The following is a 17615-nucleotide window of genomic DNA, read 5'->3' as shown; positions in this document are numbered from 1 at the left end:
CGGGCCATCACCCAAAGCTGTGCGAAGATCCGTTTTCAAGTTTGCAGAGAAAGAGAACATACCGCATCCCTTTAATAAAGAAAAAATGACTAGTCAGGGCGTACGAACAAATGTCATGTCGAATGTAGACATGATTGCTAGCAATTCTTGTAAGATTTCATATGATGATCCAAGATGTGCACAGATGGGAGATTGGATTCAATGTCAGTCCTGTCGTAAATGGTATCATGAGCGTTGCGTAAATGCTGTCGGAAGAAAACAATTTGTGTGCGATATATGTCAGATCCCAAAACTATAATACAGTATACGGAACTTGTTTTTATGTTTTTATGTTTTTAATCTTATGTTATATACATAAAATTAAACTGATCCATATTGCCCCGTTAGTGATCCGTTTTACCCCTGCTATCAGGGCAATACGGATCAATTGCAGTCTCTCACAAAATATTTTTTTCTGAATTGTATTTTCAACTTCTGGTTCTTTCAATGCTATGCACATGTAGTAGAAACTATAATTAGTTTTTTGGTAGAGTTTTGTGTTGCTAGCATAATTCCTTGGCCAATAAAAACTGTTGTAAAGAAAAATTGATCCGTAATGCCCTGGTCTACCCTATTTCTTTTATTGGCAAATAATTTTAAATAGATCCATTTTAATAGCCATATATATTGACAATGTAGCAAATACATACTAGCACTGTTCAAGGAGAGAAGTTGGATAAATTTGAGAATATATAAAAGTTATGTCACTGTATAAAAATAGCCTTATGAATGCAGAATAAATACACATGCACAGATGCCTATGCAGTTAGGTTATGTCATCTGCCCTAAAATTTTATAACAAGTGAGAAACATAAAAATACTCAATCACAATTACAAAAAAAGTAAGGTGTTACCAAGAAACTTGTTACCAGTCTTATGGTGCTCTTCAACTCTGGTTTTCATATACGGTAATTGTGAAGATTTTCTTACCGACTCAAATTCTGGCTATTCAATTTTCAGGTTTACCACGAAAAAGTTGTATATATCTGTAGTACGAGGGTCACTATTTATATTTTGAGCCTAACAATGAAAAAACAGGAATTTGGCATTGAAAACTGCTTTATTGTTTTTCGAAGTATTCTCCTTTATGGTCAATACACTTTTGCATTCGTTCGAACCATTTGTCAAAGCAGTTTTTCCAATCTTCTTGAGACACCTCCATAATATGGTTTTTGAACGCATCAACGGCGTCTTCCGCAGACGAAAATCGTTGTCCACGCAATTTTATTCTTGACATTCGGGAACAAGAAGAAGTCATTGGGTGCCAAATCAGGACTGTACGGCGGATGACCCATCAATTCGATTTTTTGACTGTTCATAAAGTCGGTTGTTAGACGATATGTGTGACAGCTGGCATTGTCTTGATGAAGAATGATCCGACGGCGTTTGTTTGTTTTCCGTATTTGACCGAAGACCTCTGGCAAACAAATTGTTGTGTACCATTCAGAGTTGACCGTTCTACGTTCCTCTAAAGGCACAGTTGCCACATGACCAATTTTCCCGAAAAAACAGGCGACCATATGTTTCGATGTGCTTCGAGCGCGAACAACTTTTGTTGGATTGGGTTCATCTTGAAACACCCATACAGTCGACTGCTGTTTACGGTCCGGCTCATCTGCATATATATCCATGATTCGTCACCTGTTACAATCTTATATACGTCTTTTGAAGCACCACGATTGTATTTATTGAGCATTTGTTTGCACCAATTGACGCGAGCGTCTTTTTGAGTTTTTGTCAAATTGTGTGGGATCCATACCTTTCTCACAGCTAAATGATCATGTAATATTTTATATATGCTGGTGGAACTAATGCCTATGGTTGCCTCAATCTCACAGTATGTCACATGACGATCTTGCAGTATTAGGTTTTGCACAGCATCAATGTTTTCTTGAACAACAACTGATTTTGGACGACCTTCGCGAATCTCGTCGGTGAGCGAATGGCGGCCACGATTAAATTCATTATACCAGCGTTTCACAGTGGCAAAGGATGGGGCTTCATCGCCAAATGTGGAAGTAAGTTGATCGATGCACTCTTGTCTTGATAATCCACGTCGAAAATCGAACGAAAATGTTCACGAGTTAATTCCATTTTATTGTTGTCGCGCAATCTCCAAGGCAACATAAACAACACAAATCAAGCTATTGACAAAACATTTGAAGTACGTTATGGTCAATAATGCCAGACGATTCCGCGCAAACGTCAAATCGCGCCTAACTTCAATCAGTGTTGCCAAGGCTCAAAATATAAATAGTGACCCTCATATTTGTTGCCAAATGGCACCAAAAGGTCAAAGTCCAACTAGTACTGACCCGGACCCAGACAAAGAGAGAGCCATGGCTATTTGTGAATATGTATTATGCAGGGTGGGTTAGAAGTAACTAGGCACTGCTGTATTTTTTTTTTTTTTTTTTTTGTAATATTTAAGATATCTCAATCAAATTTTCTGTACATATACATTATGGAATAGAATTACATATGTGCATACAAATTTCACAATATGGTAGCTGATAGGGTTGTAGGTCGATATTTTTTGCATGATACCATGAATGGCGAACGTTACCTGACAATGTTGCAAAGGTATGTTTGGCCCATCATTTGCTGGGGAAACATTAGTCAGCTTGTTTTCATGCACGACAGCATGCTGCCACACTATGCACTTACCATACGGGCCTAGTTTGACCACAATTTTCCGGGACGTTGGCTAGGATGACGAGGACCTCATGAATCGCCTGCCAGGAGTCCAGACCTCATGCCCTTGACATTGTTTTCCTGTGGGGCTGGGCAGAGGAGGAAGTGTACAAGACAAAACCTCACACTGTGGAACAATTGGAGGCACAGATTTGGGATGTTTTTCAAGAAATTCCTACAGAAGACCATGGACTCCATCCCCGTTTGTTGGGAGAAAGCTGGTGGATGTCGCCGATGACTACACTGAATTCTGAACTGACACATACGAGGGCTATCCTTTTTTTCAACCTCCGATGGCGCCGCCAGGTGGCCCGTGAAGCGCTAGGAAGCGGGCGTCATGCAGCGTGATTGGTGTCTCCCCTGCCACTACCACCACCACTGCCAAGGCCAACGCTTCAGTTGAAGCTGAATGACGGGCACGTATAGATGTCTGCTACAATAAACTCTCCCGCCGAGTGGAAGGTGTGTTACTGGTTGACTTTATGGAGCCGGCGACCACAATCAATGCGGCTGCATACTGCGACACCGGCGGCTCCAGGGTAATACGATGGTATGGCCGTACCCCCTGTTGTTTCACTAACGCCGGAGCGACATACAGAACGTAGCCGAATTTTATTTACTGAATGCATCCTTTGGGGTAAACTTGTTCTTGTTCTTGCGCATATTTGTTGCTATGCAACTTCCATGTTGCAAAGTTCCGGGTGAAACACTTTGGAGGTTGCTAGTGTCGTAGAGGCTTGAGCATTTTACATTATACTCAGTAAATCACTGTTCTACTTCACAGCAAATTATGAAATAACAATAATGTATATAGTTCAAAATCACAACACTGTTCTCTGATGAGTATACTTATTATTTGCACTGAATAAATACATTAATTATGCACCAATTACTATGATTCGAACTATATGCAAAAAACGTTCTTGTTATCTCTTTTCACTTGTTTCTTACAACTGGTTGCTAAGCAACAAAACAGTATGCTATAACATTTCTTTCTTTTTCTTTTACACAAGAAGTGATTATACATTTTACAATTTGAAAACAGTCACAAGGTATGTAAGAGAAAAAAATGCCAAAACATCCTTCCTTTTGTTATGTTTTTATTTTGCTTGCTGCTTCAATCAATTGTCAACAATTGCGCGGAACCTGTTCTCTACCATCAACAATCCTTTATAAGATCCATTCTCACTTTTACGAATTAAATTGTGGGTGTTTCTTTTTCCGTTCACTGCTTCAGAACGTGGCAGGCGGCTATTCGGAAGGGCTACTGAACATTTTTGAACATTTAATACGCAACAATAAGCGGCACGATATATTTTTTTTAATAATACAGTAGTTACTAGTGTTGCTTCCCTTCGGATACTCAGTTGTGGTCTGGTAGCGAGTGAATCGCATGCATTAGAAGAGAACGGTCTTTACAGTTCGCATATTTCTGAATTTTTCTTTCTGGTTTTCCGTTTTCGCATCCAATGAAAATGAGTACAGGAAAGAAAAAACTGTCAGGGCCAGAAAATAGGCAAAGTCAGAGAGAACGGAAAAAGGCTACCTTGCGTCAGTCTACTTTCATGAATAATTTTCAGAAACGTTCAAAATCATGTGAGTTATTGAAATCATAGAAAAACGGCCTACTTCTAGTGAATCATTTTTGTACACTTTTCCTGAACAGTATCATAGTAAAATAAATTTTGCGGTTCGAATTTCGAAAATAGATATATTGATTGATTGATTTGGCTTTTTTAAGTGCACTTTATGCATAGAAAGGCTAATCGGGACTGGACCTACAGTTTAAAGTGGGATCCGAACCACTATGTATGTGCCTTCACTGGGATCAAACCTGGGACCCCTCGATTACAAGGTGATGACGCTAACACTGCGCCATCGGGTAGGCACGTAGAGAGATATTGACACTTGAATTATGGATAACGTTAGTTATGTCAAGTTTAGTGTTTTTTTTTCTTTTCAAGCATTATATTGAACCAATTATATTGGTTAAACCATTGTAATTAATTTAATGGGGGAAATTACCAATATTGTTTAACTAATGAATAGCGCATGTTCACATCACAACTCCCCCCAAAATAGATGCATAAAATGAACTTAAGACCTAAGTCATCTGAGCACAATTTAGTTACATTTAGCAAAATTTAAGAGTTTAATCAGCACACTTTTCCTGATTCGGAGGGGAAAAGGAAAGGTGAGGGTAGTAAGGCAAAGACAACTTGTTCCGAGGGCGAAAAAATGTTTCTATAACAGTGTTCTGCGTTTTAGTTAGTTTCTCGATTTACTCCTGTTGCATTGTGGTTGTTGTTTTATTGTTATATTTTATATTTTTCTTTTCATTCATTTTATTTTTTAATTTTTTATTGTTGCTTGATTGATTGGGTTTATTTCACTTCGCTTTATGTGCTACTTTTGGTTAATTTGAGAAGATGGGGATGAGTGATGATATAATGAAATTGAGGAACGGACACATCCATGCCCAGGCCGGGATTCTAACCCAGGACCCCTGGCGTCGTAGCGTGATGTGCCTAACCACTTTGTCATGGGGACCGGCTTTCATTGTTGTGAGCGTGAAGTGAGCAAGGGGAATGATGACTTGTATTACTCTGGAATGCTACAAAAACAAGCATAAAAGCCTATTACTGGGCATAGGAAGAAAGAAGAGGCATCGGAACATTGAGGACAGCCACTCGAATTACATCTAAAGCATCAATTTACAATAAAATCAAGAAATACGATTTACGAGTTAGCACACATCAAGCGTTACTATTCAGGTACATTGATAGATGCAAGCATATGTGGTTACATTTTCAAAAATAATTTTAAAGGTTATATTTTTCATATTTTAAAAAAGTCGCACCCATAACAACACGAACTCCCACGCCTGTGCCTACCCTTCCAGCGACACCACACAACGCCACTGACTGCATTGGACCACTTTCGCTCAAAAATACTCGATCGAAGCGTGATACGCTCCAATATATAGAATGTCAAATATAATTTCAATCGGACAATAATCGTACAAATATGTGTTTAAAAATTCGTCCTGGTAGTTTCAGCCCATAATCACCTATTCAATTTCATATATTGCTATGTATTGGTAAGATAGACTAAATTACATTTAAACATGGAGATGATGGCTATGTTCTCTTCAGCTTCAATTTCACTGCGTTTTTCACTTCACGGTCCATATTTGAAAGCCCACTACTACAGAAAAATTACGGTTATAAGTGAACCACTGGGCTTCAAGTGTATACCGATCGTTTGAATGTTCGAGCGAAGAAACTGTCCATTTTGTAAGCCATCTAGCGTCATCCGTGCAAATTATTAGACGATCGAGCAAAAAAGGCCTCGATGCAGCACTCTAGTGGTTTAGTTGCTTGCTTACTTACTGGTCGGCGTTACAGTCCATGTAGGTCTTTGGCGTTCCTGACTACCTCTCTCCATTCATCTCGATCCTATGCTTTACTTCTCCATCCTTTGACTCCTAATCTTCTTAGGTCCTCTTCCACGTCCTCTATCCATCTTTTCCTGGGCCTACGTCTTCTCCTTCTCCCTTCCGGTTTTCCATTGAATATTTTCTTGACAACCCGTGCTTCTTCCATCCTCTGAACATGCCCAGCCCATCGTATTCTACCATGTTTGATCTTCACTACAATATCTGGCTGGTTAAACAATTCCTGTACTTCCATATTTGTTCTCATTCTCCATCTCTCTTTATCTCTTACCGCTCCAAATATCCTTCTCAGTATTTTCCTTTCCCACCTTAACAACCAATATTCCTCTCTTACCGACATCACGCAACTTTCTGAACCATACATTACTATGGGTCTTAATATTGTTGTATATATTTTAATTCTTGTGTTCCTACTAACATTCTTAGATTTAAACACAATTTGCAAAGAAAAGTAGCATCGATTTCCACTTGTTATCCTTTCCTGTATTTCTGTAGCTGTCTTGTTATCTGCTGTTATTATTGAGCCCAAATATTTAAAGGCTTCCACTCTTTCATATTGTTTTCCATTTATTCTTATGTAAGGTTCTCTTCTGCCTCTTTCTGGATCTCCCATCTTCATATATTTGGTTTTATTTGTGTTCACTTCAAATCCTAGTTCTTGAGGTTTCTCTTCTAATACTTGATAACTCTCTTCCATAGCTTGCTTATTCCTTGCTATTAAAGCTACATCATCTGCATATGCTACTATTTGTGTTAGTCTATTTAATATTGTTCCTCCAGGATTGATTTGTAGTTGTCGGATTACTTTTTCCAATGCTAAATTAAATAGTATTGTAGAAAGTAAATCTCCCTGTCTCAGTCCTTTCTTTACTTTCAACATGTTTGTCATTTCCTGTTCAACTCTGACTTTACATTCCGTTGTTTTCATTGTCATTTTTGTCAGTCTTATCAATTTCCTTGGGATTCCAAACTCTTCCATTATACTGTAGATCTTATTTCTTTCCAGGCTATCCTATGCTTATTTAAAATCGACATATAGTTGGTGAAGTTCTTTGTTATATTCATAGAACTTCTCCAGCACTTGGCGCAGTAAAAATATCTGGTCCATCATGGAGCGATTATTTCTAAATCCTGCTTGGTAATCTCCCATGATTCTTTCCATCCAATCTTCCAATCGTGTTGCTAAAATTTTACCAAATACTTTATAAGTTCCATCCAGTAGTGTTATTACGTGGTAGTTTTCACACTTAGCTTTATCCCCCTTTCTTATGTATCGGGCATATTATTCCTATTGTCCAGTCTCTGGGCATTTCTTCTTTTATCCAAACTTCTTCCATCACTTCATATATGGCCTTCTTCACTCCCTCTCCACCATATTTCAACAGCTCCGATTCTATGCCATCTTCTCCTGGTGCTTTATTATTCTTTAGAGACTTTATTGCATCTTTTACATCCTTTAAAGTTGGTATTATCTCTTCCTCACTTATTTCTTCCTCTTCTTCATCACTTTTCCCCTCTTCTTTATCCTCCTCATTGGTTCCGTTAAGTAATTTACAGAAATACTCCTGCCATCTTTCCATCATCTTTCTTTTGTCTCAAACGAGGTTTCCTTCTTTATCCTTGTAGAAAACTGCTCTGGGTTGGTATCCTTTCTTCAGATCTCTTGTTCTCTCACAAAACTTTTGTATCTCATTTCTATCTTTCATTTCATCTAACTCTTCTATTCTCTTTCTCTCAAACTATCTTTTCTTGGCTCTACATGTCTTATCTGCTTCTCTCCTCTTTTGTCTATATTCTTCCACTACTTGTCTTGTTCTCCGTTGAAGCATCCTTTTTCTGGCATCGTTTCTCTCCTGTATTAGTATTGAGCATTCTTCATCACACCACTGTTCTCTCTTCTTGTTTCGTTTCTTTCCCAATGTATCCTCTGCTACATTACATATTACCGTTTTTAATATTTCCCACTTACATTCTAGTTCTCCTTTCTCCCATATATCCTTTTTTGTTTCTAGTGCCTCTATGAGTTTTTCTTGGTATTCCTCTTACTCTGGCATTCCTGAGTTCCTCTACATTATGTTTCATGTTCTTACTTTAATTTTTTGATCTTTTCACATCAATTTTCTGTCTATACTTGTTTCTCACTAGATGGTGGTCTGTGTCTCCATCAGCACCTCTACAACTACTGATCTCCATAATATCTGTGGCATGTCTCCTGTCTATTATAACATGATCTATTCGGTTTTTCGTGCGGTCGTCTGGAGACACCCAGGTCTCCTCTTTTATGTCTTTTCATGGAAGCCAAGTACTTTTAATTATCATTTCCTTGCTGCTTGCAAAGTCTATCAATCTCATTCCATTATCATTGCTTACTTCATACAGACTTTCTTTCCCAATTATGCTTCTGTACATCTCTTCTCTTTCTATTTTGGCGTTTAAGTCCCCTAGTATGATTTTTACATCTTGTCTTTGTACATGATATATTTCTTCTTCTAACTTTGAGTAAAAAGCATCTTTCTCCTCCTCCTCTGCTTCTTCTGTGGGGGCATACACACAAAACATTGTGATATTGAAGAATTTTGCTCTAACTCTGACTGAGCACATCCTATCATTAATTGCTGTAAAGTTAATAATACTTGGTTTGATAGACTTTTGGATTAGAAAACCTGTACCATTATTACCAGTTTCTCCTCCACTATACATCAGTATATGTTTTCCAGACGTTATCATTCCTTGTCCTTTCCAGCATGTTTCTTGTAATGCTAACACTTTCACTCCATATTTTTCTATTTCTTTTCTTATTTCTCTCGGCTTTTCTGGTCTCATCAATGTTCTTACATTCCAGGTTGCGAGCATTATATCGGTTTTCTTTCTCATTAGCCTTTTCTTTCGACGGGTCGTCAACAAATTATCCGATCTCCTCTGAGGCAATTTTGTGGTATCCGTAACAAATTCTTTTGACGGGGTAGGGGAGTTAACCCTACGCCCAACCCGCAACCTGGAGGACCAGGATTTATTTAAGGTTTACTCCCCTAGGTAGGTTGGTGTTGCTTTGCCTTCGGAACCCTTCCTACCCCTTGGTTTTCTGTCAGGGTATCCTTCCCTTAGCCTTTGGGGATCCCTCCCCTCCCTGCAAGGCTATGATCTCTTCAGCTTCAATTTCACTGCGTTTTTCACTTCACGGTCCATATTTGAAGGCCCACTATTACAGAAAAATTACGGTTATAAGTGAACTACTGGGCTTCGAGTGTATACCGATCGTTTGAATGTTCGAGCGTTATTTGCTCGAGCAAAGAAACTTTCCATTTTGTAAGTCATCTAGCGTCATCCGTGCAAATTATTAGACGATCGAGCAAAAAGGCCTCGATGCAGCACTCTAGTGGTTTAATTGCTTGCCTTAAGTTAAAATACTAACACATATTTCAAATTCAGAAATACTTTACATGTAAAAAGTACTAAATAAGTACACATATTGGAATAAGTGCCATTTCAGTGAAAATATTGGAACATTTCGTAGCGGCCCTGTAAGCTAGCCAAGGTGCCCCAGGGTGACGCGGTGCACACTTTGGGAACCACTGGTTTAACCAATTTCTCATACTTCCGGTCGCCTTAATGATTCTAAAAGCAAGAAACAAATTCTCTTTTATCGTCCCCCAAAGAAAATCAAATGTTAGGATTAGACATGTAATTATACTGTTCGGAACTCAGAAGTTCCTGATTTCTTCTTTGTGGCTTCTAATTTTTTTTTACGTTGGTATGTATACTTAGGCCCACAAATCTTAATTTTCAGGGTTAACATGGTAGCTAATGGGGAAGATGTTTGCAAAAATTATTATGCATTTCTTTAACAGGTTATGTGTTTTCCTTGTTTCTCAATAACTTAAGATCGACTCGAGGAATTATTGATGATGTTTGTTGAACAAAACTTATGCAGAAATGTTAATATTTCACATTGCATTGATAGATTCAGATCGTACGGACCTCGTAGACTTCTTTTGTAAACTCAACTGTTAACCTTGGTATTTTTAACATGTACAAACATTTCAGTACAAATAGAGGAAAATTAAATAAACCTTACGGCCCAGGCGGCACATGGCAAAAGTAGATTTTGTCTTAGAGTGTAAGGTGGGTGGTAATATTTTGGAAAGGAGGACAGAAATCAATGATCGATCATAAGTTAACTTTCGTCTTTCGGAACACATATTGAAAAAATATTGTATGTAATACTCGTACCTCGTATCATGTACTAGGTTTTATTATAACAAATACAAAAGACATTAACAATATAGAGGCATTAATTATATTATTTAATGATTAAATATTAATAATTAAATGTTAATTGTTTCATTAGAAGCAGATAGAAATATGCCTGTATAATATGGGATCCTTTTTACTAGTGCTGTATATTCCAAAAAGTTCTTACGTTAATTATACTGTATTATTAAACTTATAAAAAAATTGTCATACAGACACTACATATAAAATTGCTAGAAAACATTTAGTATAATACATTCTACTAGAAGAGAAATCCACGAGCAAATTCTATTGTACAAAATATCAATGGATCAACGGAAAAGCAGGAAATTTTAAAATTATACGAGGGTTGGAACTTAAATAGTGGCAACACTGCTGTGGAGACACTATGCAATGGAATGTAGTAGTGGCGCTGATAGCACACGTTGTTGACTTACCTACCTTACCTCCGAGCAAATGGACTTGCCTGTCCCACGTCACAGGCAGGCGCACAAGCGAGGGAAACACAGTCACTTGTAAGCGAGCGGTCTAATGTGAAGGTCACTATGTTTTCCAAACTGGAACAACGGAGTTGGATCAAGATTGAATGTGCCAGAGGTCGTACAGCACGACAGTGTTGCGTCTCTGAAGAAGAAGTACAAGCTGTTGCCGCGTTAGTGGACAGTGATCGAAACATGACGATTTGTTAGCTCCCCCATGAAACCGGATTAGCGCATACGACTGTGCTTTGCATCCTGAAGGAACGCCTGGGCATGTGCAAAATTGCATCACGATGGGTTCCGCATGAGTTGACGGAAATTCATAAATGGATGCGTTACGACGCTGCTCAGACGCACTTGGAGCGTTATGGGCGCGAAGGTGAGGCTTTCTTACGCCGTATCTTAACACTGGATGAGACATGGGCCAGATCTTACGAGCCAACACTGAAACGCCAATCCAACGAATGGCGTCATTATGGGTCGCCGCGAAAGTCGAAAGTGCGTCAGAGCCCCAGTGTGGTGAAAATTATGGTGATTCTCGTGTACGACTGTGATGGTGTTATCCTAACGCATTACGTTCCTCCAAGGCAGACTGTCAATGCCCAGTATTACTGTTCATTTTTGGAGCATCAACTGTGACCAGCTTTGCGAAAGAAGCGGCGACACTTTCTGCGCAACCCACCCATCATTTTGCACGACAATGCACGGGCGAATACAGCGCAAGCTGTGGCTGCTCTGTTCGGTCGACGGGACTGGGAAGTACTGTACCATCCACCATACTCCCCGGACTTAAGTCCTTGTGACTTTGATTTGATTCCGAAGATGAAGGAACCACTTCGTGGCATTCGCTTCAGAACTGTTCCAGAGATTCAACAGGCAGTAGAGCGCTCCATTCGCACCATCAACAGAACAGGCTCTGCTAACGGTATACTACGCCTTCCACATTGCTGGCAACGGGTTCTACACAATGCTGGTGACTACTTTGAAGGACAGTAACAGGTACAAACATGTAACTCTTGTGTATCAGTTGTGAATAAATAGTTGCCACTATTTAAGTTCCAACCCTTGCAGAAATTCAATGTGAACAAAAATAGGTTACGTACTTATGCAAATATAGGTTTGCTTTTGCACTTGCTTTGCTTATGCAGTAAATTGTACATTTATCATGTCAATTGGTAAGGGTAATGTAATATGTAAAAGACGGTGTGAAACTGTGTAATTGATTTTCATTCTGTATAAGTACAGGGGGGGGGGGGAGGGAGCTGTTTTGCTTATTGTACCCCTTGTTCACGAATCCTGAAACCGCCATTGCGCAGACTATGCAGAGCAATCAGAACAAACGGAGAGGCATGCTGTCTTCAGGCATTGTGTCTTGCTTCATGATAATGCCCAACAACATGTTGCTGCATCAACCCAAGTCCTTCCTCAACGATACCACTGGGAAGTGAGTGTTTGTTCACCATCCCTACATCCCAGACCTGGTGCCGAGTGACTTCCACCTTTTCCCGGCGATGAACAAGTGGTTGGGAGGACGGCACTTCCACACCAATGAGGAGCTGGCTCAACAGACCGGCGGCACCTTTCTTTGTAGAGGGTATTGGACAGCTGGTGCATCGGTACGATAAATGTCTGAATCGTCTTGGTGATTACTTGAAAAGTGCGTAGATGATACGTGTACTTAACATTCATCAATAAACCCATTTTGCTATTCACTGTGGTTTTGATTTCATGCTCTATCGGAGGTTGAAAAAAAAAATAGCCCTCGTATGTAATCCTATTACATAATGTACAGGGTGGCTCAATAAGTCACTTAACACCCTCAGTACAAGGCCACTGCGGCATGGAATGTGAAAATGGCGATGACCAATCATTGCCAGGCCAAGGGGGAACCACATTGACGCCACCCACACGGTCGGCGGCCATCTTGATGTCCGCCATCTTGAATTCAACTTCAGAATTTTAAATGGGAAGGGGGTCGTGCGACATATCAAAATGGGCTAGAATTTCACAAGAAATGCAATGGTGAAGGTTTTTTTTGACGTATCTTGAACCAGTAAAAAGTTATGACTGAATTCTTGTACCAATTTGCTCCTTTTCGAGGTGTTAGAAAAATGCCTTAAAATTTGTTTAGCGCATCAGTAATGCATCGAGATCAAAGTGACGTCTAGGGAGAGAAGTTCGCATGCCATTGCACACGATTTTAATCGGATACATCCACGAAGAGCTGCACATTATAAATGGTTGTCGTGAACAATTTACAGTGTGACGCTTCCATTGAATTAAAAGTCCTTCACAGTGACAAGGCTAATGTTTATGTTCAGAAGGAAGTTCATAAACAGAATATGCGACCCTTGTCATCTGATAACTAACTTTGGACAGAAACTGCTTCATAACGTTCCCATAAGTGTTCTGGTGTTCTTCCCTATTGAAAAAACTCTGTAAAAAGTACCTTCTTCCACAAGCAAGGATGAAAAAACCTGTTTATTTAACAAATCCAAGTAGCCCTAAGCATTTAAGGTTCCGTTGATGGAAAATTGACTAACGCCACACCATTAACTTACCAACACTAACCATTCAGCTTTGATCTGTCGAAAATGGGTTATCAGATAAAAAGCATCGAATATTCTGTTTATAAACTTCCTTCTGAACATAAACATTAGCCTTGTCACTGTGAAGGACTTTTAATTCAATGGAAGCGTCACACTGTAAATTGTTCGCGACAACCATTTATAATGCGCAGCTCTTCGTGGATGTATCCGATTAAAATCGTGTGCAATGGCAAGCGAACTTCTCTCCCTATACGTCACTTTGATCTCGATGCATTACCGATGCGCTAAACAAATTTTAAGGCATTTTTCTAACACCTCGAAAAGGAGCAAATTGGTACAAGAATTCAGTCATAACTTTTTACTGGTTAAAGATACGTCGAAAAAACCTTCACCATTGCATTTCTCGTGAAATTCTAGCCCATTTTGATATGTCGCACGACCCCCTTCCCATTTAAAATTCTGAAGTTGAATTCAAGATGGCGGACATCAAGATGGCCGCCGACCGAGTGGGTGGCGTCAATGTGGTTCCCCCTTGGCCAGGCAATGATTGGTCATCGCCATTTTCACATTCCATGCCGCAGTGGCCTTGTACTGAGGGTGTTAAGTGACTTATTGAGCCACCCTGTATATGTACAGAAAATTTAATTGCTTAAATATTACAAAAACTACAGCAAATTTTCAATGCCTAGTTACTTCTCACCCACCCTGAACATGGTATGTTTGTTATCATTGTAATCAGGGTTCCAATTGAAGAAACTGGAGGGTACAACAGAATTTTATCGGCATTCTTTTACATTTGAGATTTCAGGAAGAGTTACGACCTGTTTAACAGAAATCAGAGTTTTAAAGAATCACTATAGCAACAAAATTTAATTTTCAGGATACCTGCAAAAAGAGATATGGATTTTTTTTTAATGTAGTTATATTTCCAAAATTTAACATGCTGGTAGTACATTCAATCAAACTAGATGAATAACTATATTTAATCAAACACTAGCTATTTCTGAAAAATATACACATTATGAAAATGACCTTCAAAGATAAATTTCACAATTTAAGGTTAATCTTGGTTATCAATTGTACAACATTTGCATAGTTTTATGTGATACTGACACTTTAAGTTATTAATATATTATACACATACATGGCTACCCATATGAAGGTTGTTCAGAGCAACCCTGGTCGGTAGCTAATGAGTACTTGATTTGTTTGATTTCCTTGCGCATGGGAACAAATCTTGAAATATCACATATTTGAAGTGTGTAATGATCTGCGTAAATGAAGATTCATGAACGGAAAAGTTCATTCTGTGTTAATTGTTCGTAATGAACATTGAAATCGAAGTTGAAATTTCACAAATTTTGCTTCGCATGATAACTTTGCTTGGTATTTGATACTGGAAATTGTGAATATTTATAGTTATGCATTATGTGGGAACGTGTCGTATTTCACAGAATATACAGATTAATTGACCACAGACAGAACAGAATCGTACAATGCCTGATCCTTCATGCACTCTACTTCAGAAAAATCCACATTTTTTTTTTTTTTTTGTTTCTAACATCAGACAATTATCTGATACGAAATGTAGGACCATGCTTTTTTAATTGAAGCATGCATTTCTACATATGTGTGAACTTTCCTACATGATGTAAAAGAACAGTGTTGCAATATGCACATATAAAGAACAACGAATGCAGATACTCGAGACAACGGCGAGAAACAGAGAAGTAGCAAGAGAGTTTGTGCACATACATAATTTTAATAGAAAGTAATGTTTTCACCAGAACTGATATATTTTTACAGTTTCAGCATTGATGATATGAAAATGCACTGTACTAATAATGATACAAATTATTCATAAATTATTTCAACCAGTTCTCACTCAAATATCAATATATTTCAATGTTTCGAATTAAGTGAATCATACGATGTTTCAATTAATAATCATGTTATGCAATAGAATTAAAGTGACAAAGCAGCAAAGTGCAAATATATATATATATAAAAAACATTCAGATTTTAAAGCAAAAACGATACCACACACTCTGCTAATTTGCCACAACAATACTTGTTAGTTATGAATAAAGTATATACTTTCTATTGTTTTTAGGCTTGAACTGGGAATCAAAATATACTGATTTAAGAATTTATAATTGCTTTTCAGTTATCAAACTTACCTTCGCACGTCATTTTGTTTAATATGTGACACTAATTGTGTAAAACTATTGCTCAAAATATTAATTCTACACATCTGTAATGCTGAATCATTACCTTGGTTTACACATTAGAGAACTAGCATTTCAATCTGACAATCAGCAATTTCATCCTCCTTGAAGTAAAAGCCTCTAAAGATTTTTAGTAATTACGAAGCATAAACGAAGTGGCATATCAAGATATAAGCATTTCTGTGCTCCATTTCAAGTTTTCACTTTGTGCTCTTTTTTATATGTGGATAATGCAACACTTTTATGTGAACTTTTGTTGGTTAGATTCACACGTTCCCACGATTCATCATCAGATTGCATGGATTTTGAGTAAACACACTGACGACCCAACCTTATATAATTCTAATAACCTTGGTTCAGAGTCTCTCTCTCTCTTAGCATAGTGGTAACATTGTCACCTTGTAATCAAGGAGTTCCGAGTTTGATTTTGGTGGAGCCACATAGTGGTTCATATTCCACTTTAAACTGGAGGTCCAGTCCTGATTGGTCTTTCTGTGTATAAAGGGACTTAAACTCAAACAAACAAACAAATGAGGGACGCTCAAGCAAAATGAACTTCTAGTTGTATGAAATAATGTTAAATGCATTATTTGAGTGAAAATCAAAATCTTCTCCTATAAATGTGTTGTTATTCCATAAAACATTGAAAGTTCATTTCACTTGAACATCCTTTGTACATATATATGTATGCTACTCGCTGAACACTGGAACATGGAATTAGATACAGCTAGAAAATATACCATTTCCATAATAAATAATGTTAAGTTTCATTAAATATAAACTCTCTTCTTCAGAGATGATTAAGCATTAAGTACTAGCATCTAGTGGACTTTGTATAGGATGATTTTTTTATTCATAACACCACTTGTTTACTTTGCAAGACACCTCGTTTGTGGCTATCTGAAAATCCTCCTGTAATAGAAGAAGGTTGCAGATTCTTCAGCTATAGGAAATTATTAATTTTTTTAAGAAAGTCGCTAATGCTCTAAGTTAATCTTCAAACCATTCTCCATTATAAATATCTATCTTTATCTCTCTTTTAAAGATCTATCTTTATCTCTCTATCTCTAATCATAAATAATCACAAATTTTCTGAAAGCCATGAACCTGGTTTTCTGTAACGATTACAAATTATGTCATGAATAAAACAATCATTGTATAAAATATATATAAAAAGACCTCACCACACAAAAAACAATTATACGAAAAATTAGAAAATGTATCATGAATAGAATTTTAAAAAAATTCTATGGCAATGTCTACCATTTTAGTAAAAATACAATTGTTACTATAATTGGCTCTTCTGTACGAATTGAATTTACTTCACAGATTCACTGGCTGGGAGAAGACTCATCTCTTGTTGTTCATGGCTTTCTTCTTCATCCCTAGGCCCTTAAAAAAAACAGAAAAATTAGTTTTTCAAGTTATTTTTTAAACACAGTACCAGAAGTACGAATATATGAACTTAAGTTACGTTACAAGTGCAAACAACCCTGAGGTTTATGGTTAATCATATTAAAGTGCCCTAAACCTTGAGTATTATGAACAGCATCTATATTTTAATACTGTACTGCAGGGTTTCTAATAGGTGTATTGTGAATTCGGTCAGGTTTGTCACAAGAGTTCGAGGTGCTGATGGGAGGGGGAGAAAAAATCAGTTCATGAACTGAACATCACAGAAGTTTTATTAGTTTCCGCTTGAACTAATGTGTCAAACATTTTCTAAATTCACTCTAAAATTAAATGTGTCCAGAAGATATCATTGGTGCACCCCTTCTTTTTTTTCTTCTTTTTTTTAAATGATGGAGGAGTATGCTAACCTACTAAGAAAAGCAAAAGCTCTAGTTTTACCCTTCTCAACTTTCTATTTATATGAGCAAGTCTTGTAAGCTATGTATATAATAAAACTCAAAGCAAA

General features: G+C 37.8%; 2 protein-coding genes across 3 annotated transcripts in view; both read right to left on the bottom strand.

Moving 5' to 3' along the window:
- Positions 1–7443: 7443 nt before the first annotated feature.
- On the bottom strand, positions 7444–7773 carry LOC145989063 (uncharacterized). The gene has a single exon (XM_083124360.1). It carries the CDS (start codon positions 7771–7773, stop codon positions 7444–7446), a length of 330 nt encoding a protein of 109 aa, XP_082980486.1.
- Positions 7774–15473: 7700 nt separating this feature from the next.
- The window catches only part of LOC145988725 (organic cation transporter protein-like), a 38248-nt gene continuing 36106 nt past the window's right edge, over positions 15474–17615 (bottom strand). For both annotated transcript variants that reach the window (XM_083123839.1, XM_083123840.1), the window contains exon 12: positions 15474–17089. In XM_083123839.1, the coding sequence (XP_082979965.1) occupies positions 17016–17089 (74 nt within the window). In that variant the 3' untranslated portion in view covers positions 15474–17015. The remainder of the gene's footprint in view (positions 17090–17615) is intronic.

This window comes from Lepisma saccharinum, chromosome 6 (assembly GCF_977018435.1).
Source record: "Lepisma saccharinum chromosome 6, izLepSacc3.1, whole genome shotgun sequence".
Taxonomy (NCBI): domain Eukaryota; kingdom Metazoa; phylum Arthropoda; class Insecta; order Zygentoma; family Lepismatidae; genus Lepisma; species Lepisma saccharinum.
Note: the sequence above shows the minus strand (reverse complement) of the source record. Positions and strands in the feature narration are given on the sequence as shown.